Here is a 25520-nt window from a genome sequence, read left to right as displayed (position 1 = left end):
GTGTGTCTAGATTTCTAAGGTACCAAAATGCACCAGAATACAGGAAATCACATCAAACAAATGAAAAAAATTCTGGGGGAGGACCCCCAAACCCCCCTTCCACATATGCGACAATTAGTGGGGAGCCCTTAATACATGTGGGCCCAGGGGCCCGAAAGTTCATAATCCGTCCATGCCTGGTCCCTACACCTGAGAACCATGATGTACGTTTTTTTTACTGTACGATATAATGCTGAATGAGCCAAACAAAAATTTCCGCAGCAAAAATTTGGTTGGTCCCACCAAATCTCACTCCAAGGTTTTTTGAAAAGTTGGCAAATTTTTCATTTTGAGATTACAATAAATCACCAACAGATTCTTTTTTGTGTAAGGCTATTTGCACCCCTGGTACAATTAGCATTGTATGCTTTTCGTACCCTCGTGCAATTAGAAGTGAATTCTATTCCTACCCCGGTGCACACAGCAATGTGTCCTATTAGTACCCCGTCTGGTACAAATATCAATGTATGCTATTCGTACCCCAGGGCACACAGCAATGTGTTCTATTAATACTCCGTCTGGTACAAATATCAGTGTATGCTATTTGCACCCCTGTGCATTTTTTCTGGCATATTGATCACACAATGTAAGGATGAAAAACAAGCAACATGTTTTTTTGTTGTTACGTAACAGGGTGTGAATAGCTCAGCTGTGTAATAGACACTTTGAATAAGATATGCTGTTTGCATCAATGTAAAGTTAGAAGTGGATGCTATTTGTACCCTGGTGTATATAGTACTGTATGCTATTTACACCCTGGTGCATGAACTAGCTAATTGATGCAATCAAACTTCCGTTTGAGAACCGATTTTTTTTGTTGAAATTGTGTGCCTTCTCTCCAGAGACGTTGGGACACATGCACACTCAATCTGCCAAAACGCATCACACAGGATTCAAACCCCGGTCTCCCACGTGCCAACCCATGTCTGTAACCACTGCACTATCTTCTTCCACAAGAAAATGGTGTTTGCAGGTAAACTTATAGTTTATAGTTCTGAACGTCATATTCACGAAAATTCTGTTTACTAACAAACGGACGGTTGTATGTGTTCACTGAACCAAGATTATGAAAATAAAACAACTTTTCAATCTAAAACTTAATCTGAACAGATAGTAGTGCTGAAACCTTTCAGAATTCTTCAATTTCTGCTGACGAAAAAACGAATGTCCGCCATGTTTTTTGTGCACGTGAGCAACGTCTTTTTGTTGTTATGTGACAGGGTGTGAATAGCTCAGCTGTGTGGCCAAGGCTATTCGTACCAGGGGTGTAAATAGACATTCCATTATTTTTTATACCGGTTTTTAGTCAACTTTAGCAGAGGTGCCAATAATTCTGGAGGGTACTGTAAGTATGAAGTATAGTTTATTAGTATTGTTGGTATGGAATTTCCTTTTTTGTTTCTCATACAGTTAGATTAACGTGACAAATTGGACACCATTTTTCTGGAAAGGGAAACGTGATGCTCTGATAATGAGCCAAACACAAACCCATCATTAGGAGAGCAGTTTGAGCGATAGGCTGCCTGCTGGAAGAGGTCCTCTCTCTCTGTTGTATCTCTCTCAGGTGACTGGAGCAGAAGGGTCTTAGCAGAGAGTTCAACAGTCAATTTACACAGGAAAACAGCTCACCCATCCTCCCTACACACACACACAATTTATACAGGGAAACATTTCACCCATCCTCCCTACACACACACACACACACACACACACACACACAATTTACACAGGGAAACATCTCACCCCTCCTCCCTACACACACACACACACAATTTACACAGGGCAATATCTCACTCCTCCCTACACACACACACAATTTACACAGGGAAACATCTCACCCCTCCTCCCTACACACACACACACACAATTTACACAGGGCAATATCTCACTCCTCCCTACACACACACACAATTTACACAGGGGAACATCTCACCCCTCCTCCCTACACACACACACACACAATTTACACAGGGCAATATCTCACTCCTCCCTACACACACACACAATTTACACAGGGAAACATCTCACCCATCCTCCCTACACACACACACACACACACACACACACAATTTACACAGGGAAACATCTCACCCATCCTCCCTACACACACACACACACACACACATTCTCCCTCTCGCCTTCTGCACTTTCCTCATTAACCCTGGGTGACTGACAACCCTCTACCTACTAGGAGGTCTAGAAACATCGATCTATCGCAAACCTTCTAGCAGAAATACCCTCATCAGAGTAGATAGCCATCACCCCAAACAACTCCAGAACAAGACTGAGATAAAATATAAAAAATATTAAAAATATTCCTATTGGCCAATTTTTACGGCTTAGAAGTTGTAGTAGCGATGCTGAGTTTGATGAACGAGCCAGATCAACACAACGAGCACACCTGGCTAAAACCAGACGTGCCTCAAAGCAAAGACTCTGCTTCTCCACAGAATTCTCTCATATTGGTGGAGAAATAAAGCATGTCATTAAGAAACACTGGCAAGTCTTGCAGAGCGATCCAGCTCTTAAAGATATATGCGCAGAACCACAGCTTATTTCTTTTAAGCGTCCTCGCTGTGGGTCAAACTAAACACCCCCTTAAACTACGCAAGCAAACCAGCAATTCAGAACCGTAATATGAACTATGCAATTGCGATACATTACATGTATGCATAAGCTAATCATGGTTCCAATGTTGGGGTATTGAAAAAATCCTACCCTCCCAACGAGGGGGAGACATAGTGAAGAGAGTCTACTACAACACTACAAAGAGAGGCTTTCTGGATTTTCACTCTCAACACAGTGGAACCTAATGGTCTTAATGAGGAACTTGGCCTCTCATGTTTTTTATAGTCCACACTATGAGGCACCTGTATAAATGTTGGGTCTGTATATATATACTTTTATACTTATACATGTACCTCTTCTTCTCTGAAAGGGTTGAATAGTATAACTATATATACTGTATATATAACATGTCCTTCTCTAATTTCACTTGACAAGATGTGACAAGTCCACACAGACCAGCACTTGAACATAGTGTATTACTAGTGTGCTGTGCTGTCTGATGATCCCAGCCCATGGTTCTTCAGGAGAACGGAAAAGGGAATGTGTGATTCAAGCTTAGTGACCTTTCTTTAAAAAATACCTCTTATGGGTAATGGTTATTTTCCATTCCACCTAAGCGTGTGAAATCATTCTGCAGTGTTTGGTGGTTGTGTCTCCCTGCGTTTTCTCTCTTTGTAGTGTGTGCTCTGACGTCCAGGGCCATAGACGTGCTGACCACAGTCCAAACCTGACAGTAATCACCATAAGAGCCCCTGCAGCTGCAATCAGTTGCTTTTCTTTCCCACTGTCCTGAAGAGTCACATCAGCCGCTGTGTTATTTTAACAAACAGGTCACTGATTATTGCACACCTACCCAATCACAGAGTATTATCGTAAAGCTGTTACATAAATACAGAGTTATTGTTGTTTTTTTTGTTAGTGTGAATAATCCAATTTTACAGTTTATCTACCTTCAATACAACCTCCATGGCCATCGCTTTTATTTTGCGGTAAGTGTCCCCTGAATAACAATGACTGCTGCGTTGTTCACCTCATAGGCTTTAGCAGACAAGGCAGCATACTGTAGCTTTCTATATGTAAATCAAGTTTCAAGGCCAAATATACTTGCGTGTACAAGGAATTTGGTCGGGGAGCAGTGAGGGGTGTCTGGGATTGAACTGGCAACCCTTCGGCTCCAAGTCTGAAGCCCTGACCAGTAGCCCACAACTGCCTCATCTCTCTGCCCCACGACTGCCACATATATCTATGAGGAAGTGGGAGACAAGGTGGCATCTAGCTTTCTATATCTGTGAGGAGGTGGGAGATTACGCCCCCATAAGACTATCAGGTTTGCGTTTGTTTATTCCAGTGAACAGAAATGTGTAGTCAAGTCAAGTCAAGTCAAGTTTATTTATATAGCACATTTCATACACAGAGGTCATTCAATGTGCTTTACATAAACAAAACCAAACGATAATAACAAATAAAAGCATAGAAGGGCAATATAGTGTAGAAATATAGTGTAGAAAAACTTCTAGTCATTGGCTTAGTTATTCTGTATGTGTTTGTGTGTGTGTGTGTGCCTGCATGTGTGTATTGTTGAATGCTTGGAACATTAGTCTTTCATCTACAAGAGGCTATAACCTGAAATGAGTTGAGTGATGCTTCCATCCCATGAGTCATTATCATGGCCTAGGGCAACCATACAGTGATAGAGGACGGAGACGTGAAATAAACAATAATGAGGGTTTATTTTATAAACCACAACGAAAATGGACGATAACAAACAGTAGACTAATGTATAAGCAGGTAGTAGTCAGTTCTCAGTAATGTGGTGCGGGCGTGTGTTGGGTGTAGGAAATGTAGCGTATGCATGTTGTATGTTACATCAAAGGAAATATAAACTAAATAGAGCAGCGCACAATAGCCGGCACAGCAAGCAGCAAGGCGCAAAGCGACAGAACAGTGGGACCGAGAACCAGAAGTAGGCCGCGATCTAGGCGACACCGCCCACTTCATCAGTCCTAATTGGGGAGACATATGCAGACCATTACAGACAAGGCCTGGTGGCCGTCACAGTCATAATCTTCTCCCACAAAGCAATAACTGACATAAGTGCAGGAAGTAGTCCCAACAATGACAGCTGCAGTGGGATAACGGGATATTAACATTCATTATTAACTCTCAATTATTTTAATGACTGTGACTGTTCAAGTTGAATTAAATATAAGTCATCTGAGGCAGAGATAAAAAGGCAGACAGAGAGAATGGGCAAAGGACAAGAAAAGAAGGGAGAGGTGGAACAAAACTGTACCTGCGCCCGTTAAATCATTTGAAAATTATGTCTCTCTCTCTTGATGCAGCTGAGGAGCTGTTTGGTGAACTTTGTGTGGTTTGAATGCTCTATCCCGAGTGTCTGGTCACTTAAATGTAGCCAGAAATGAGGTCCTCCACCATAGGCCAGCTCTCTCCCTCCCAAACTCTGTCCCGACCCTGCTCAGTCTCACTGGGCAACTAAAAATATAGTCCACCGTTTTGGTGAAGTGTTGCTTGACATTTTAATTAGTTAATTTAGCAGCCAATCAAATGACCCCACTCCCTTCCATTCTCCTGAAGAAACTTGTTGATTGGCTGGAATAGTGTATGGCTCCACCCACCTGAGCCACTGTGCATGAATACCACGCTGCACACAAAGAACAGATGACTAGAAAACAGTGATGTCAGAATGGAGGAATACACCTTTAAGGTGGCCACAACATCAGCAACATCAACATCACGTCTCTGGCCGAGACACCAGCCGAGGGCGGTCTGGTAGGAGGCAGTAAAATCCCAGGCCAAGGATGATGGCATACGGACTTGGCAGAAGCGTCCATCCCTCCGTGCAGGGCTTTCAGGGACACGGGCGTACATCAGACAGGGCCTCAGTCTTGTTCTGGAGGTGTTTAGGCTGTAGCTTTGCACATGATAATCTTAAAGTTCAGCCTCTACTTTGTGGTCATGTTCCAGACCCAGAAAACAAGCACATAAAGACTTCGCTGTGACGGGGTTTTGGACCCACGGGCGGTTCTCTCTCTCTCTCTGTAAAAGTCTTCTGGGTGGAGAACCCTTAAAACTAAGGCCTTGTGTTCCTATGTATACACTAGAGGTCTGGGTAATGGTGATTTATATTACATTAGGTGTGTTTCATAGTTCATTTGACAAGACACGTCATTTAATTGAACAGGAATGGTTGTCTTTTTTCACTTAACATGAAATATGTTGTATAGTATGATTCTGAAGTTCAGATTATGTTGGATTTCATTACTTTGGATCAGCTTTCATGAAGTACAGTTGCAGCTTTTGTGTATATAACCTTATACTAACTAGGACATTGTTGTGACGAGACTGAAATTTACATGGTTTTTCAAGTTATAGACAAGGGTCTGTGCATGATTCGTTAATTTGATATTCAATCGAGAATCCAAAATCAAAAAAATGACGGGTTATTTCATTATTTGTTTAATGAATGTGATACAAACAAACAACTAAGCAGTTGTAAAGGTGTCGGCACTATGGGGAGACACGGACACAGCGAATAGGTTTAAAAGCCTGAACTCGGAGAAACTTTAATCACCGCAAACTTAGCTCACATGTCAGTTTAAAGGTCCACACAAGTCGCGCCAGCGAACGTCATCAGAACACGACACAGTAAACAGTACACAACGACTCCGCAGGTAAAAGTGCAGGCTGTGACTGCAACAATACCATTCAAGTGAACACATAATGGCTGGCTGTGAATTATGTACAACGTGGTGCCCCATCACAGTACTCATTTGAATTAAGCATATGTTATCATGTGGCATTTTGTAAGCCTATGATTGAAAGGATTCTTGGGAAAATAGCTGCTTTAAAGCCACACAATGGACAATTTACCTTAAAATAAAACTTTCAGACTCATTTTGATGCCACACAACAGAGAAACACAGAATACAGTGTCTGACATTGCCATTGCATGCCTGGGACACTTGATAGTATAGTGTGTCACGTTTTTGATCAGGTAGAATCATGACCACTTAGTTGGTTTTATGAACTAGGTACTTTCCTGTTGTGTTTGTTTCATGTTTACTAGTTTTGTGTTCCTGGTCAAAAATGGCTGCTGCATTATAAATGTTGTTGTAGATCCATAGTAACACATATATTATCATCTAATGTTGTGCTAGACCTTTGTATCATCTTGTGTTCTATTAGATATAACCAGATTTGAACTTCCATTTGCTATTTATGGCCTACAGACCTCATTGACCTGAACTCATGCAAGTCAGAAAGGGGAAAATTCTATTGGGGAAAGGTTCCAGTGGGGGCTGGCATAGAAGCAAAGAGGGGGATTCAGGGTGTGTTTGTGTGTGTGTTTTAATGTACATAAGCACACATACAGTCCATCTGATCAATAAGTATGTGCCTGGACTCAATTTCTATACACTGACCATTTTCTCACCCATTAATTTCTATTGGCCGGTCATTTTTGACCAGGAATACACATGAGTGTTCTAAAGTTAAATAAAACACTCAAATTGTTATGAAAATGATCAACATTTGTTTTGTGTGTTCAGATGCCCTGTGTTAACAAAGTCATGGAGCCTCATGGTAGTCAGAATAAGTTAACAATATTATTGAGAGAAAAGAAGTGTCAATCGGTCACATTTGACCGCGAACACAACAGGAGGGTTAAAAAGCGATACATGGTGTTGAATATTGACACCAAAGGGCATACATATAAATTCTTCCATGGTGTTGCTTTAAATTCAAAGCATTGCATTTCACCCTGTCCCTTCCTTGGTTTGATTAAAAAAGCACATAGACATGTTCCCCATTCACTCTCGAAGAGAGCCACATAATGCATTAGGTAAATAGAGGTACCATATTGGCATTTGTCTTGCTCAATTAAAGGCTTTTATTTTGTTATTTTTGCAGAGTGGCATTCCTTTATTCCCAGGCCCCATTTGAATATATTTTAGGCTGAATGCTCAGTTATTCTCTGCATAATGCACTTCTCTGAGGTCCTGTGTTTTTAAAGGTGGTTCCCCTATGTTCCCCGCTCGGGGTTAGGGTTAGGGTTATCGTTAGGGTTTTAAAAAAGGGTCCTATGTTCCCTGGTCTCATACAAAGCGGGGAACATAGGACCCGGGGAACATAGGACCACAACTGAACGGCATACTTCAATCACAAGCGCAGTTGGATAAAGTTCGCAAATGACAACATTAAAACGAATCAAACGTTTAGCGATCATGAAACATTAACACAATCAGGGTTCTAAATTAACACCCGCCAACCCGCCAAATGCGGGTTAAAATTAATTTTGGCGGGTGTCAATAAAAACTTAGTAGCCAGTTCGGCCGGTAAGGCTCTGCTCTCGGTCATATGTCCCCCTGGCAGTACTTCCTACATTTCTTACGCCCATTAGCTGCGCGCAGTTTGCCAGCGCGAGAGATGATGGAAACGAACCAGAAAACTCTACCAGAAAACTCAAAGAATTAGAAGAACGAACGGAGCCAAAGCAGGGCATAGAGCATAGCATAGACTGAAAGAGGAGGTAGTTAGCCAGTAAACTAAAGTAAAAAGTAGGCTACATAACACATGTACATAACACAAATACATAACACGTTACGAAATATCAACGCAATTAACGCATTGTGTTTACCTATTTCCTTTGTGGGGGGCTGATGTCATGTAGCGGAGGCCGCAAAACCTGAAGCAGCTAGATCGTTTATTTTATTGTCTATGGAGTTAGCTGAAGATGGAGAGGAACGTGAGCAGCTTGTATAGGCGAAAATGATCCGTTTTAAAAAGTTGCCTGATCAGTGATCACCACCACCACACGCATCACGCACTGTGCATAGGGCACCGAGAGACAGAGGAGGGACCAACATGCTACCCCATTTCATTGAGAACGCTCTGAGCACGCACAAGAGGGAGAGAAAACGAGTGGCAGCTTCCAGCTGGCTTGTCATTGTTGATGATAATTGATATCAACTTTTTATTAAGTTAAGATGAAACTAGAAGTGGCGATGGTTGGGACAGACTTATTGGGGCGAGAAGAGGAATGAAGCAGGGGATGAGGATATCGACAGAGAAATAGATAGATAGATAGCTATCCCAAACATGAAATTAAATGAATGTTTGCACTTTCTGTGTATATTACATATATATATATATAACACAATACATGATAAGATGTCAACAAGCAGGGAGATAATGAAGAGCAGTTCTACTCAAACTACTTGTGGTAGGCTATGGAAGATTGGTCAAATCTAGCAAGTAGGCAAGTTGGATAACTTGAGAGTGAAAGTAAGACATTCAAAGAGTGAAAGTAAGACATTCAAAGAGTGAAAGTAAGACATTCAAACATTTTAGTAAGACTAAAAAAGTTAAGGTTGCTTTAGATAAAGTACAACGCAAAACTGGATAGCAATAGCAATTCTGAATAGCAATTCTGTTGTCTCTTAAAGTTCCTCTTATTGACACGTTTAACCGTAATTTGGAGTAACACCTGCTTCTAACAGGCGGAAATACTTCACCGTAAAACAGACGTGTGCTTTTATGGGCAGTTTTCGTAAATACAGGGGAATACCTAATTAGGCACGTTTTACGCTTCTCCTCCTACATTTTAACACAAAACTCCCACTTTCCCCTCACCCTCCTATGAATGCATATGCATGACACGGGAAAACGCAATTTGCCATTTTCAGTTCCTGCGACAGGCAGTCTGCGGTTTTACTCAAGTGCGGCCTGTTTGTAAATAGCTCGTATCGGTTAGGTCAGTCTTTGCGAACAATTAACGCCTGGAAACAGGCGCAAACCGTCTACAATGATATACGTCTGCTTCTGGCTACCAGCCAAATGATAGAAAACAATCTTTTCTTTCATGATTCCCTTTTATTTTTCATTGTTTTTTTTCTTTCAGTCTGTTAATTCCTGTTACACATAAATACCCTTCGAGTTGAATAAATGGATATTTTCAGTCAAGTTCTTTCTTTGTACCCTTTATGAAAGTTACATCTTAGTACAAAAACATATTAGGCATATAACAACAGAGAAGCAGGTGGCAAAGCCAGCTTGGTCCACATAAAATCCACCTCCTAGGTGTGGGTGTGTGTGGGTGGGTGTGCATGCATGTCTCTGTGTATATGGACCCTTTCAACAAGGTAAACAAAAACAATGCTTGAACGTTCTATTTGGGCCCCAATCTACTTCCTCTGCATTAAGATAACATATGGAATGTTAAAAAGGAAGTCTTGTGGGGCCAACTATGATGCTGATAATGGAACTCTCTTGAAAGGGTCCATAAGTCCTGTGTGTGTGTATGTGTGTGTATTGCAACCACGTCCCATGAGCATAATTCTCTCCTGGTCCAGCCATAGTTCATCTGCTCTCTATTTACACCCTTCCTAACCTGGAGTCATCCTGTGAGTGAAAAATCTACTTCCTGTGAGTAAAAATCTACTTCCTGTGCGTGGAAATCTACTTCCTGTGAGTGGAAATCTACATGTGTACATCTAAAGTCTTCCTGTGCATGATAATCTACAATCCCTGGCAAACATTATGGAATCACCACTCTAGGATGTTCATTCAGCTGTTTTATTTTTTGGAAAAAAAGACAAATCACAGATGTGCCTCAGAACTATTTTTATGCAACAGATGAACATTCTGGCTTTGTAAAACAGCTCAAACTAAAGGCAATTTATTTTTCAGATCATGTAGAGGAATCACTCACTCCTGAGGAAAACATTATGGAATCACAAACCTAAAAAAAAACATTATTAGTACTTTGTTGCACCTCTTTTGGCTTTTATAACGGGCATAAGCAGAGGCATAGACTTCGCTAATGTAGAATAGTACTCTTCATCAATCAGGTTTCAACTTTGTCAAATAGCAGTTGACAGATCAGATTTACAGGATGATGCCTTCTCATGCACCATTTTCTTTAGTTTCCACCATAAACGTTCAACGGGATTGGGATCCATGTTGTTTGCTGGTCATGCCACCGAATATGTCTTTCCTGAAGACAAGTTTTAACGTTCTTTGCTCTACGGCAAGATACATTATCATCCTGGAAAATTACTTCCTCATCACCAAAACTCCTTTGATTGATGGAAAGAGAAAAGTCTCCAAAATCTTTCATTGGAACTGCTTTAAATAAAAGTCCCAGCATCATCTCTTTGCCCATTGCAGATTTGTGATTCAGTCCATGATTGCTTCTCCTTAGCCCACTGTAAAGGACATATAAAGGACAAATCTAAAGATGACTGCCTGAAGAAAACAGTTTCCACAGTTACTGATCAACTGGGGTTGCATGTCAGGAACAAGACCAGGGGAGATGGCAGTCATTGCCTGCCAGAAAATGACAAGCGTACATTGAAATTCTGAACACGTTTGTCATTCCATCAATCGAAAGGAGTTTTGGTGAAGAAAATGTGTGGTGTGAATGTATGGCACCATCCTGTAAAGCCGATCGATCCACTTCCATTTGTCAAAGTGGAAACCTGATTGATAAAATACACTGTTCTACATGAGTGAAGTCTTTGCCTAAGAGAATTCAAGCTGTTATGGAAGCCAGAAGAGGCGCAGCAAAGTACTAATTATGATTGATTTAGGGGTTTGTGATTTCATCATCTTCTTCCTCAGGATTGAGTGCCTCCATATGTTTTCCTTCTGCACAATCTGGAAAATAAATTGATCCTGAATTACTACAATCTGTTGTTATTTTTATTTTAGCTATATCTATATTTAACAAAGTCAGAATGTTCATCAGTTAATTAAATAAAAAATAGTTTTGAGGCATATCTGCGATTTGTCTTTTTTCTAAAGAATAAAACAGCTGAATGAGCTTCCTCCAAGAGTGGTGATTCCATAATTTGTCATGGTGTCTGCGGCCTTCCTGTGAGTGATAATCCACATGTGTACTGTACATTTGCTCTCTGTCCAGGAGCTCTGAACAGAGACCACAACTGGCAGCCTTCAAATAATAGTTCACAATGCAAACCAATGCTTTGCCATTTATAGGTGTGTGTGTGTGTGTGTGTGTGTGTGTGTGTGTGTTTACATTTATACAGTATGTATGTAGCAAAGCCCTTAAATATGATAATAGGCACACATGAACTTGCTCTAATCTTGGGCTGTGTGTGTGTGTGTACTGTGCATGTGTCAATGTCATATTTATCTGTTTCAAATAAGCAGAGTCAAGCTATAAGAGTCAAGCTGACCTATGCATAGGATGCAAGGTTCATCACCCTGAGAGATTTAGAGACCTTTGATCAATCTGTACAATTACTGTAGGTACATTGCTAGGTCCATCGATGCAGGCTGGTCAATACAATGGAATCAATTTGCCCTCTGTGTGTGTGTGTGTGTGTGTGTGTCAGTGAGTGAGACAGAGTGTGTTAGAGTGTGTGTGTGTGGCTCTGTTGTGCTGTGCTCTCAGTAATCTCTCAGTATCTTGATATGTTCATGTTTTAATTGGAGCTTTACTCGTAACTCTTGGGGCTAGTCCATTAACTTGAGTGTTTACATGGGCGAAGAGAAGCTAGTGCATAGGTCGTCATCACTCTCTCGGCCACCTCCAAGGCCATTCATAGCCATGTGACACACCCAAAGGCACTGTGCGGTCCAACACCTGTGATGAACGTAAGCAAAAAGCTAACCAGCCACACTCTTCTTTTTCAGCTTGAAATGCCCTTACTCTGCTAACATTGCCACAGCTTTAGCTATTTCTGCATCCTTTCTATACCTTTTGAAAAATATATTCAAGTTACAAGCAGGTAACCTTTGTCCTTGTGTTGCCCTTGGCATGTGGGAAACTGCTGTGCCACCAAGCATCAAAAACATACGCATGATAATATATCATACTGAGCAAAATGTCATCAATCAAATGTGCACAGATCTGCAAATGCATGCGAGTCTATTCTTCAGAGAGAGACAGAGGGAGAGAAAGATAGACGGAGTGCAAGAGAGGAAGAGAGAAACTGAGAGAGTGAAAAAAAGAGTGACAAGGAAAACAGTGAAAGAAAAAAACAAGATAAAAAGAAGAATATAGATAGAAAAATAGAGATAGATAGATGGACAGATCAGACAGATAGAGAGAGAGAATACATTGCTAGTACTGATGGCTGCATTGGCTCACAGTCCTCCACATGTGCTGATAGTGGTTTGAGGTTTGAGAGCCATCATCATCATCATCATCATCATCATCTGAAATGCCCACTCAGCCCAGTCCATGCCAGCTCTCGTTTGCAGGCACACGGCCGCAGATCAGCAAGACGGGCGAGGTGGGGGGCGGGTAGGGGGAGGGGCTCTGCCAGGGGGGGAAACCTGAGGGGGGGGGCGGCAGGCTTCCGATTGGCGACGGCGGTGCTGGGGGCGGGGGAAGGCAGGCCGAGGTGGGAGGGAGCTCTCTGATTGGTGGAGGTGTGTAAGGGGGTGGGGTGATGGTGTTTGGGGGAGGCGTGGAGGGCAAGGGGGGGAGGGTGGAAGTGGGCGTCGGTGGGGTGCAGGGGCTTGGGGGCAGCTTGCCCTGGGGGGCAGGGGGGCTGTAGGCGTGGGGGAGGGTGTAGACCGGGGTGGAGGGGTGGTTGTAGACCACCGGATAGCGAGGTGGAGGGTAGCTCTTCACCCTGCTGAAACTGATGCAGCGACCCTGCAAGAGAACACAAAGAGGAGACAGGTCAACATCTTCTACCCATTAACCAGAACCTACATCTCCTACCCATTAACCAGAACCTACTAGTACACTAGCCATTGCCATCTAGTGTACAGGTGTTCACTGGTGTACTAGCCATTATTATCCATTAACAAGTAGTCCACTAGAGCACTAGCCATTACTGTCCATTAACCAGAAGTCTACTAGTCCACTAGCTACTTATTAACCAGAAGCCTACTAGTTCACTAGCTACTCATTAACCAGAAGCCCACTAGTCCACTATCTACTCATTAACCAGAAGCCCACTAGTCCACTAGCTACTCATTAACCAGAAGCCCACTAGTCCACTAGCTACTCATTAACCAGAAGCCCACTAGTCCACTATCTACTCATTAACCAGAAGCCCACAAGTCCACTAGCTACTCATTAACCAGAAGCCCACTAGTCCACTAGCTACTCATTAACCAGAAGCCCACTAGTCCACTAGCTACTCATTAACCAGAAGCCCACTAGTCCACTAGCTACTCATTAACCAGAAGCCCACTAGTCCACTAGCTACTCATTAACCAGAAGCCCACTAGTCCACTACCCATTGCCATCTACTGACTTGTCCGCTTCCACACTTGCCCCCACTGTCCACTAACCAGCACTTCACCAGTGCAGTAGCCATTACTGTCTATTTACCAGGAGTCCACTAATATGCTAAACATCATGTCCGTCCACTGACTAGAAGTCCACTGGTTAGTACAATATGGACCAGTGTTGTAGTCAAGTCACTATGCCTTGAGTCTGAGTCCAGGTTCGAGTCTACAGTATTCAAGTCCGAGTCAAGTCCAAGTCATTAAAAAAAAGCCTAATGCCTAATGACAATAAAAAAAAGGCGAGTCCTCGTCTCAATTTCCGAGTTTGCATGGTCTGAATGTACGAGTCCGAGTCCAAGTTCGAGTCATTCAGTGCTCAAGTCCAAGTCGAGTCACGAGTCTCTAAATTTAGCTCATGACTCGGACTCGAGTCCGAGTCCTGGACTCAAGTACTACAACACTGATATGGACTGACTAACATTTCTCCACGATTATCAGCTAGCTTGCTGGCAAATAAGCCAAGCTAAACAGCAAAGGATCATCATCTACATCACCACACCTAGATCATCACATCATCGTGATAGGGATTTTTTTTGTGATAAAGCACAACTTTGTCATTCAAAGCTAATTATTTCATGGACCCCTTAGGCATGGGTAATGGACCCAACTGAGAACCACTGCACTAGTACACAAACCATTACATCCATCATTTTACTAGAAGTCCACTGGTTAGTAAGTGGGTTAAATGCAGACAAACAATAAATCTTGCACCGATGTCAGTCAGAATTTTCCGACGATGAGTTTCATAATTGTGGTTGAGCTCAGACGCAGTGTGGCGTCCTCTTCAAGAGCACAGTAGGCAGTAAGTAGGGCCTCTGTTTAGTAGTAGTTTACAGCTGACACGTTATAAATTGCGATCTCATTGGGATTATAAATCTTTTCTGTTGTGGGGAAAAACATCCCCCCTTCCTCTTGACACTGGCTGCTCTGTCTGTTTCCTTTTCTCTCTTTCTCTTAAGTACATCCCTGTGTCTGTGCTCGGCTAGCCCAGGGGAGGGGGTGCAGGCTAGGCTAGCCCGGCCCTGAGCCTTAATGTCTTTAGCAGACAGGAGAGCACATTCCAGGAGGTGGAGGCAACGTGAGTGTTCAGTGTGGCTGTGGGCCTCAGAGTCGCCATGCAGAGAGGACCGTACCGCACTGTCCAGCATCACCACTATCACCGATCATCATGGACCGTACACTCGCTAATACACACATCCATTTCAGGCTACTACACGCTAGCCCAGCTCCTTAACCACTATACCACCACCGACCCACACACACACACACACACACTACTGCACGCTAGCCCAGCTCCTTAACCAATGCACTACCACTGCCCCCACACACCCACACACACACACTACTGCACACTAGACCAGCTCCTTAACCACTACACTACCACTGCCCCACACACACACACACTACTGCATGCTAGACCAGCTCCTTAACCACTACACTACCACTGCCCCACACACACACACACTACTGCATGCTAGACCAGCTCCTTAACCACTACACTACCACTGCCCCCCCCCACACACACACACACTACTGCACACTAGACCAGCTCCTTAACCACTACACTACCACTGCCCCCCCCCCCCCCCCCCCCCACACACACACACACACACACACACACACTACTGCATGCTAGACCAGCTCCTTAACCACTACACTACCACCACCCCTCTCTGCCACTACCTGTGTCTCTCTCTATCTTCCTCCCGCTCTCTCTCTTTCTCTCTTTCTCTCTCTCTTTCTGTCTTTTTCTCTCCCACTGTCTCCTTCTGTCTCTGTCCATACTTCCTCTACAGCCATAACTTCTTTCACATACAGCCTTATGTGCCGTCATGGAAAGGCTTGATTAGTGTTTCAAGACAGTGTTTTTAAAGTGTTACAAAGTGTTTTTAACCTCTCTCTCTACCTTCACCACTGTTTCCTCATCTATCTCTTTCTCTACCTCCACCACTGTCTTCTCTCTCTTTCTCTACCTCCACCTCTGTCTCCTTCTTACTCTTTCTCTCCTTTCACCTCTGTTGCTCTCTCTCTCTCTCTTTCTCTCTCTCCATCTGTCGGCGTGCCCTTATTAAAAGCAGCTGATGTTTAATGCCAGCTCTCTCTCCAAAGCAAGAGATTTTCCACTGGCTTTGAAATGTGGGACAGGGGGATTGTGGGAAGGATTTGGAGGCAGAAAGGGTACACATTCTCCACAAAGTGCATGCTGGGAGATTTGGAGGCAGAAAGGGTACACATTCTCCACAAAGTGCATGCTGGGGGATTTGGAGACAGAAAGGGCACACATTCTCCACAAACTGCATGCTGGGAGGCAGACAACCAGGGACGGCGCGTGTGCGGTGCCACTTTGGCAGCGTTAGGCGTCAAACTGATGCAAACTAAAGAGTCTCAGCAGCTCAGAAACACCATGAGGGAGGAGGGCATAACGGGGAGAGCAGGGGAGGCAAACTGACCCAAGAAACAGCAGTAAAGCCGGCAGTCGTCCTGCCCTGTCCTCCTCCCCTCTCCTCCTCCTCCCCTCTCCTCTCTTCCTCCTCTCCCTCCCCTCTCCTCCTCCTCCCCTCTCCTCCTCCTCTCCCCCACCCTTCTCCTCCTCCTCCTCCCCTCTCCTCCTCCTCCCCTCTCCTCTCCTCCTCCCCTCTCCCTCTCCTCCTCCTCTCCCCCACCCTCCTCCTCCTCCCCTCTCCTCTCTTCCTCCTCCTCCCCTCTCCTCCTCCTCCTCTCCCCCACCCTCCTCCTCCTCCTCCCCTCTCCTCCTCCTCCCCTCTCCTCCTCCTCTCCCCCCACCCTCCTCCCCTCTCCTCCTCCTCCCCTTCTCCTCTCCCCCCACCCTCCTCCTCCTCCCCTCTCCTGCTCCTCTCCTCCTCCCCTCTCCTCCTCCTCTCCCCCCACCCTCCTCCTCCTCCCCTCTCCTCCTCCTCTCCCCCCACCCTCCTCCCCTATTCTCCTCCCCTCTTCTCCCCCCACCCTCCTCCTCTTCCTCCTCCTCTTCTCCCCCCACCCTCCTCCTTCTCCTCCTCCCCTGTTCTCTCCATCTGTATCTGAGCTCAGACGTCAGACGGTGAGACGTGCCAACGGGTCGCCTGCTTTCCTGCCTTTGGGATGAATCTACTTTTCCATTGTCAATAAACAACAGCCATTGTGTGCCTTATTGTGTCCCTCAAGCTGATGTGCTGTGAAACCCACAAAGATTCCTGGCTGTGTGTGTGTGTGTGTGTTGTGGCTGTGATGTTATTTATAGTGACTGGATGGTATGAGGCAGTAACCAGCGACCAATGTGTGTGTGTGTGTGTGTGTGTGTTTGTGAGAGAAAGAGAGAGAGTCCATGTAGGATAATGAGAGAAACACTGTAAGCGAGATTCATCATTGTTATTATTTTTTGAAATAGAGATGGACTGCAAACTAACACTGTGAGATTTATCATTGTAATTGTTGTTATTTCTTTTTTGAAATAGAGATGGACTGCAAACTAACCCAAATGACGGGTGGAGTTGTCCATACAGACAGAATGAGATGAGAAGAAAGATAAACAAGAGGAGTGGGAGGAGGAGGAAGAAGAGGTGGAGGAGGAGGAGAAAGAGGAGGGTGATGAGGAAGATGAGGAGGAGGAGGAAGAAGAGGTGGAGGAGGAGGAAGAGAAGGAGGAGGAGGAGGAGAGGCCCAGACCGGGCGGGGACTATGGAGACTGTCTGCACAGCAACAGGAGATTGGGTTGGACTATCAGCCGAAGAATGAGGAATTGATTTCAGATCAGTCATAGCAGCCTCTCGTCCTCTCTTTTCTTTGAAGGGTTGAAGTGGAGGATCTTTGCTCTTACCTTCTCCCCAGGCTGTGGTCTCATCACTGACACTCTGTCATAGCCTCTTCTTAGCCAAACCCAGAGAGCGTCGATCTTACCCTGCAAAAAATGGCATGCCCATAAGACACAAACACACACACGTTCACATTCTTAACAGCATCCTTTCTCTGGTTCTCTGACGCACCTCCTGGTTTTCCCACTTCTTTGTCCATGTGCAGGGTAGTAAGGAACAGAGTGAGAGTGTGAGGACAGACTTCATTTTCAGTCATCAGATTTCATGTTGCGGGAAGAACTGCCCCACAAGGCAAGCTCGCCACAGTAGTTCACTCTCCCAACTTTGACAGCACCCTTTTCCCTTGTCAAGTAACAGAATAAAATAGCCTTTCTGAATCTGTGAATAGCATCGTAATAACTTGCCTTTCTTTTGCACTCTCCTCATTATCACTGTATAGAAAACATAGGGGCGTGTAAGAATGAACACCCCTGGTAATTATAATAATGTGTGTGACATTCATCAAAATCAGTAATCATAGGTGCCTTGGCGTTTTCGTCTGACCTTTGGTGTGCCTTGGCGTTTTCGTCTGACCTTTGGTGTGCCTTGGTGTTTTCATTGGACCTTTGGTGTGCCTTGGCGTTATTATTAATTGGACAGATGACCAGTCCAGCCACTCTAAACACCGACGTATGGTGTGAACGAGCAGCTATTTTTACTGAAACCCCACTGGTATCCGAGCTGCGGTGTGTGTGTGTGTGTGTGTGTGTGTGTGTGTGTGTGTGTGTGTGTGTGTGTGTGTGTGTTTGTGTGTGTGTGTGTGTGTGTGTGAGTGCGTGCATGTATGCGTGCGTGCATGTGTATGTGTGTGTGCATGCGTGTGTATGTGTGCGTGTGTGTGTGTGAGTGCGTGCATGTGTGTGTGCTTGCATGCGGGTGCGTTGTGTTAATGACTTTTCCTCTCAGTACAGCGGTGGCACTAGACGAGGATTTCAACATACTTAAGTTTTGTGACGCATGAAAGCACCAGAAAGTGTGATGCCACGTGTACACATCCACTGAAGAGAAAGAGTGAGTGAGAGAGAGGAGGGGGAGAGAGAGAGAGAGAGGGAGAGAGAGAGAGAGTGAAGAGGAGAGAGGGAGGGAAAGAGAGAGAGAGAAAGAGAAGAGGAGAGAGGGAGGGAAAGAGAGAGAGAGAAAGAGAAGAGGAGAGAGGGAGGGAGGACAAAAAGTGAAAGAATTTTGTTTTGTTGTGAGAGGCGCCCTTTGTGGGGGGGTCAGCCTAGCGCACGTCTGGTTCAGATTACCTTCTCCAGCTGACTGGGACGTTATGAAACAATGCATTAACCCATGCCTGAGCATAGCAAGGCAGTGGTGCACACACAAACACACGCGTGCACGCACACATACACACACATCACACACACACACATATACACACACACACGCACACACACACACACACACACACAAACCACAGTGCCATCAAATTTCCATTACATCATCCAACAGTATAACACACACCACCAATCACATCACACTCATCTCCCTGCACATACGTATTGGTAGTATCACTGGTGTGTGTGTGTGTGTGGCAGCAGTGGTGGCCCAGAAGCGTGCTATTCTTGTGTGTGAGATTGCATATTTAGTGACCTCTCAGGCAAAGCATGCTGCACAGGTGGATCATGTCTGGCCAGATCGGAGCTTGCAAAGCCATGTCATAGCACTGGCGCGGTGTGGTCTCTTATGATAAGGAGAGCATAACAATAAGGCTACGCTTGAACTTCGCCAGATGTTGCACGGTGTGGTCTCTTATGATAAGGAGAGCATAACAATAAGGCTACACTTGAGCTTCGCCAGATGTTGCACGCAGGGTAGGAATTTCACGGCGGCCCCTTGCGTTGGCCGTGACGCCCCTTTGAGAATCAGAGGTTTACAGGCCACGGTGGCCTTGGTGCCCCCTTCTTTCAATATTCTGCTTTGCGTCCTACTAATAGCGATATATATTTAGCCTATGGCCTGTCAAAACAATCTTAGCATTCACAGCGCAAATTACGCAGTGGAGAAAGTTAGCGCAAGAAAGAAAGTGCATCCAAATTCACCCATTCTTCTAAGTTGAACTAAGTAGCCTACCCATCACACAGACATCACAAGTAAAGAGCTTTTTCTCAGCTTTTAAACGATGTCAGCCGCTAATTGCTGTGGTGAACGGTTCGCGAGAAAAGTAAATAATATCATTCAATTTAATCATAAATTCTACTGAAGGTTTTGCGTCCATCTCCCTACCCATTCATCTCGGCGGAATACTTCACGAACCCCTCGTTTAACACATGACAAACCATATATCAGAATAAACAGCAGACCTTACCGAACACAAAGGTGTAAAGCAGTCCCCTGTACAGTTAGCCGTTCCAGAGTAATCCCGTTTTTAATTTGCAGTAAATTTCAACATACATGGATGTCTCCAAATTTGGGCTTTAAGTTTTACACTGTGTTTGTTTGTTCCACATTATTTTATAACGGGCCAAATACTAAATAAATATTACAAATATCGCCTAGATATCGGTAAATCAGAGGACAGCTGACTAAGAGTTTGTGAAAGTAGCCTTAATGATCACAAAATGCTAAGCATGCATCTAGGCTATTTGACTTTCTTAAAGCTGAGCTGTGCTTAAATTGTTCAATACATGATTTCATAACAGACCAAATATCAAATAAATGTTAAATATAGCCTAGATATCTGCAAATATTAGATGATCAGATGATTTACAGTTATATGTAATGTGTCATGTTTCATTTTTTTGTAATGTTTCATACTGTGATGCAGGTCTACTGCAGTGAATAGGCTAAATACAACTTTGATCATTTTTATAGCCTACTACTGTATAGTTAATGTTGGCCTTAGTGCCCTGACATGTGGCCTTTGTGCCCTCCACCAAATATGCCCAACTGGTTGCCTGGTTGCACGGTCTTCTTATGATAAGAAGAGAATAACAATAAAGCGCTTGAGGCATGCTTGTCAACCAAGAATTAAGAAATGAATATCCATCTGTGTGTCGATCTGTGTGTCCAGTGTGTAGAGAAGCCCTTTCCCATTTTGTGATCTACACACAACATGGGCTGTTTTACACACAACATGGGCTTTTTTACACACAACATGGGCTGTTTTTCGCACAACATGGGCTGTTTTACGCACAACATGGGCTGTTCCGCAAACAAATGAATGAGGGGATGATCTGCATGTCCGTTCACCAAAACTATGGCTTTGCTAACCCATTGGCACACAACTAGATGTACAAACAACTAGATGTGCCTCGGAGCGGTACAAAATATGACTGCCGCCCAGTCCAGCACATGTTTTCCACAAAAATAAGTCACGCTGAAAGGCATATATGATTCTAACTGTCTCACTGAATTGCATTATGCACACTCAATTCTCACTGGTATCTGCTAGACAACAAGTACCAAAACATGATTAGTTCATAGATTTCACATGTAATATACATTTTATACAACCCCACCCCCATCTTGCCTGTTCATAATTCTAAGAAATTCTTGAATTGTGTGCATGTGTGCGTGTACATGTTTATGTTTATGTGTGTGTGGGTGGGTGTGTGTGCGTGCATGTGTGTGTTTGCCTGTTTATGTGCCTGTGTGTGTGCATGTGCATGCATGCGTATATATGTCTACAGTGTGAGTATGTGTCATACGTAGGATAACTGTGAATGTATGTGTGTGCGTGTGTATCTGTTTATGCACATGTGTGCATATGGAATGGGTTTACATGACCCCTGGAGGCAAACATACGCAAAAAATTGGTCATCCTAGGCCCTACCCTCCTTTCGGGGGGTCCAGTCCAGCAGGGGGGGCTACAGAGCCCACCAAGTTTTGTGTACCCCGGTCTTACAGTGTCCCGGGAACCCTTGACGGAAATTTGACATGCGAAAAAGAAAAAAAAAAAATCTGACTAAACCTACATGTATATGAGCGCCGCGCCGCTGCGCGGTGGTCATAATAATATCATTCCTACTTTTAAGCTCACTAATGCCCGACCCCTAAATGTTACCAATCCACTGGGAATTCAATTCATATTGTGTGGAGGTACACACACCTTGAGTGTGTGTGTGTGTGTGTGTCCGTATGTGTTTTTTGTGTGTGTAATGTTCCAAGCAAGGAGGAACACATACCTTGATTGGCGAGTACCATTTGTGCGAGCCGATTGGCTTGCGGCGGCCGTTGTTGAGGGTGCGGGTGGGGGGGTACTCGTACTCCTGCTCTGGCAGCTTCACGCGGGCATTCTTCGCCAACTCCAGCTTCGCTCCTTCCTCAGTTGAGCCCTTATCTCCCCAGCGCACCTGTCCGAGAGTGTGTGTGTGTGTGTGTGTGTGTGAGAGAGAGAGAGACAGTGACAGTGACAGTGAATTTGCATGAAATTAAAGAAATGAAACATGACAATGGAATATATGTGTGTGTGTGTGTGTGTGTGTGTGTGTGTGTTTGTGTGTGTGTGTGTGAGAGAGAGAATATTAATTAATAATAAAATGTTAATTAATATTAATTGAATATTAATTTATCTGTCTATGTCTGTGTCTGTGTCTGTGTGTGTGTGTGTGTGTGTGGTGTGAGAGAGAATATTAATTAATAATAAAATGTTAATTAATATTAATTGAATATTAATTTATCTCTGTCTATGTCTATGTCTATGTCTGTGTCTGTGTCTGTGTGTGTATGTTTGTGTGTGTGTGTGTGTGTGTGTGTGTGTGTGTGTGTGGTGTGTGTGTGTGTGTGTTTGTTTGTGTGAGAAACTGTAAGTTGTGGTGTTAAATCTCACCTCCATTCGTTTAATGCCACCAACCCCTCGTCCTCCATAATAAGACGCGTCCACTGTGGGCCAGTTCTTTTTGGGGTAGGCACCGTCTTCATCATCCTGACCGAGGGGCAGAGGAGGAGGCAGGGAATGATGGAGAGAGAGAGAGAGGGTGGAGAAAGAGAGAGAGAGAAGAAAGAGAGAGATGAGGGCAATGTAGAGAAAGAGAGAGAGAGAGAGAGGGTGAAGAAAGAGAGAGTACCAATATAGTTTTGGAGCTTAAAAAATGCAGCTATGTAATATAAAATGTTAGAGCAGCAGGCTGTTAGAGCAGGCTAGAGCAGGTTGCTAGAACAGGTTAGAGCAGGATATAGCAGATTAGAGCAGGCTGTTGAGTTCAAAGTGACTGAGCGTACCTCTCCCGAAATCTGAAATCTCCTACTGTAGGCTTTAGACATTACACTACAAAGGCTTCCTGCTGTTTGACAAAAGCAGCCTCAATAATGGACCCAATAAGGAAGTAATTTCTCCTTTTACAAACACACACACAGATGCAGACACAGACACAGTCCAAAAATCAAGTCAAGCTCTGTGATGTGAGGTTCAAAGGTTTGACTCAGAGTCTGAGCCTCTGGGTCATCTAGGTTCAGTGGGATGCCATCCATGTCAGACAGAGTAGACACACACAGCTGCTTTGACAAACAAGCCCCTGTCCAAGACCACTGGCCTATAGGTCCTGCTATTGGAGCCTCTGTCCAAGACCACTGGCCTATAGGTCCTGCTATTGGAGCCTCTGTCCAAGACCACTGGCCTATAGGTCCTGCTATTGGAGCCTCTGTCCAAGACCACTGGCCTATAGGTCCTGCTATTGGAGGTTACTCTTGTGCAATAAAGGTTAGACTGGAGCTGGATCACAGAAGCACAGAGATTTGCAGCGTTTCTGATGGCTGGCGGGAGGACCCTGTTATTAAGAGTTAAGCTTGTGCAATAACACACACACACACACACACACACACACACACACACATACGTATATAAGTACATGCAGAGCTGAGCTGATGGAGGAGGAATGTAAGTGAAAAGAGTGCGTAAGCAAATTACGTTTTGCTCCAACTGAATGCATTTAAAATATGTATAAATGCAGATGCTTATTTCCTGTTTTTTCCTGTTTTATACTTTGTGGCAATGAAGAGAGTAGAACTTGGTGAAAGAAAGCGAGAGAGAGAGAGAGAGAGAGAAAGAAAGTCTGTAAACAGGCAGAGAGCTGATCTTGTGATTTTCTCTTTTAGCCTGAAGCTTTTCTGAGAAAAACGGCACATAGCTTCATCATTGTGGAATTCCGTAATGAAAAACTGAAACCTTCCTTTCCATCTGCTTCAGTAGTCAGGAGGTGTCTGTTGCAGCCAACAGCCCTCAGACTCCGATGGGCACACACACACACACACACACACACACACACACACAAGCTCTAATCACTGTCTGTGCCAGCTTTAATGCTTGCCCACCCGGTCCTTTCTGCTTCTCTGGCTATTCCAGCTTTGATGATGGTGGCTGTGCTGTGCCCGTCCTAATTCCAGCTGTGCCGAATCGGACGATCACTTTGCCAGCAGCTCTGATGAATACCTTGCCTGTCAGATCATTTCCTGTCTCTTATGTAATGGGGCACAGTTTTATTTTCTAACTCTCGCCCTGAGTTGCCAAAACCTTTTCAGCTTTGCGAGCAAAGGAGAGTGACAGGATAATATCGTAAAGGGAAAATGAGCGGCCGCCTTCTCAGCACAAGACAAAAGGTGAGTTCTGACATTGACAGATAGGGGAACAAAAAAAGGCAGAAGAGTCAGATGAGTTGTGTCATTTCTTACCGAACTGTCTTCCATAACTGGTGGTGGGGCCTCGTGAATGATCTGCTCTTAACAAAAGAGGGAGAAACAGAACACACTAGTCAGCCCTGTGATGGAGACAGCAGAAATTAGAGAAGAGGGGAGGAGAGAAGAGAAGAAGAGAGAAGATAAGAGAAAGGAAGAGGAAAGAAGGGAAGAGGAGAAGAGATGGGAGGAGAGAAGAGAAAAGAAGAGGGGAGGAGAGAAGAGAAGAAGAGAGAAGATAAGAGAAAGGAAGAGGAAAGAAGAGAAGAGGGGAAGAGAAGAGGGGAAGAGAGGGGAAGAGGAGAAGAGATGGGAGGAGAGAAGAGGGGAAGAGGAGAAGAGATGGGAGGAGAGAAGAGAAAAGAAGACAAAGTAGAATCTGCGCAAACAAAGACTAAAAGTGAGACATACAAGACTAAAATAGACAAGAACAGACAAGAGACTTGGGCTTGACTTTTATGTTTACGTTTCTGTTATTACCACTGCAAAGTGTACAAGAGTAGGCTAAGAGACATACTAAAATGAAAACCCAAGACCGAGAAGAGAAGGGAGCATTGACACGAACGAACCATCACTCTGCATCCAGAGACCATTTAGCTAGTTAGCATGTGATATCCAGGGACCATTAGCTAGTTAGCGTACAGAATCATCCATGACCATTAGCTAGTTAGCGTACAGAATCATCCATGACCATTAGCTAGTTAGCGTACAGAATCATCCATGACCATTAGCTAGTCAGCGTGTGAGATCCAGGGACCATTATCTAGTCAGGGTGTGAGATCCAGAGATCATTTAGCTAGTTAGCGTACAGAATCAACCATGACCATTAGCTAGTCAGCCGGCGTGGCCCTTTGTTCTCCTTTTTCAAAAAAGATTTATTCGTGAGCTTTTTGAGCCTTTGTGGACAAGACGGTGGAGAGTACACAGGTGAGTGGGTGGGAGAGAGAGACAGGGTGGAGTGGGACAGAGAGAGAGACAGGGTGGAGTGGGACAGAGAAGCGACCTCTGGCCAGATTTGAGCCTGGACCCGCAGGTAGTATGCTGGTGCTTGCTCCCCTTGACCTCCCTTTAACCAGGGTAACTCTCAAACCTGCTAGCCCAGCTCCTTAACCGTTACGCTACCACTGTCTAGCTCTCAAACCTGCTAGCCCAGGACCTTAA

The 25520-nt window shown here is 44.3% G+C and overlaps 1 protein-coding gene across 1 annotated transcript in view; it reads right to left on the bottom strand.

The window, feature by feature from the left end:
• Positions 1-12605: 12605 nt before the first annotated feature.
• The window catches only part of antxr1b (ANTXR cell adhesion molecule 1b), a 37905-nt gene continuing 24990 nt past the window's right edge, over positions 12606-25520 (bottom strand). The window contains 6 exon segments of the mRNA XM_042058843.1: positions 12606-12927; positions 12929-13255; positions 17714-17794; positions 21875-22042; positions 22519-22614; positions 24357-24398. Coding sequence (XP_041914777.1) covers positions 12871-12927; positions 12929-13255; positions 17714-17794; positions 21875-22042; positions 22519-22614; positions 24357-24398 — 771 coding nt within the window. The 3' untranslated portion in view covers positions 12606-12870.

The sequence above is a fragment of the Alosa sapidissima genome, chromosome 13 (assembly GCF_018492685.1).
Source record: "Alosa sapidissima isolate fAloSap1 chromosome 13, fAloSap1.pri, whole genome shotgun sequence".
NCBI lineage: Eukaryota > Metazoa > Chordata > Actinopteri > Clupeiformes > Clupeidae > Alosa > Alosa sapidissima.
Note: the sequence above shows the minus strand (reverse complement) of the source record. Positions and strands in the feature narration are given on the sequence as shown.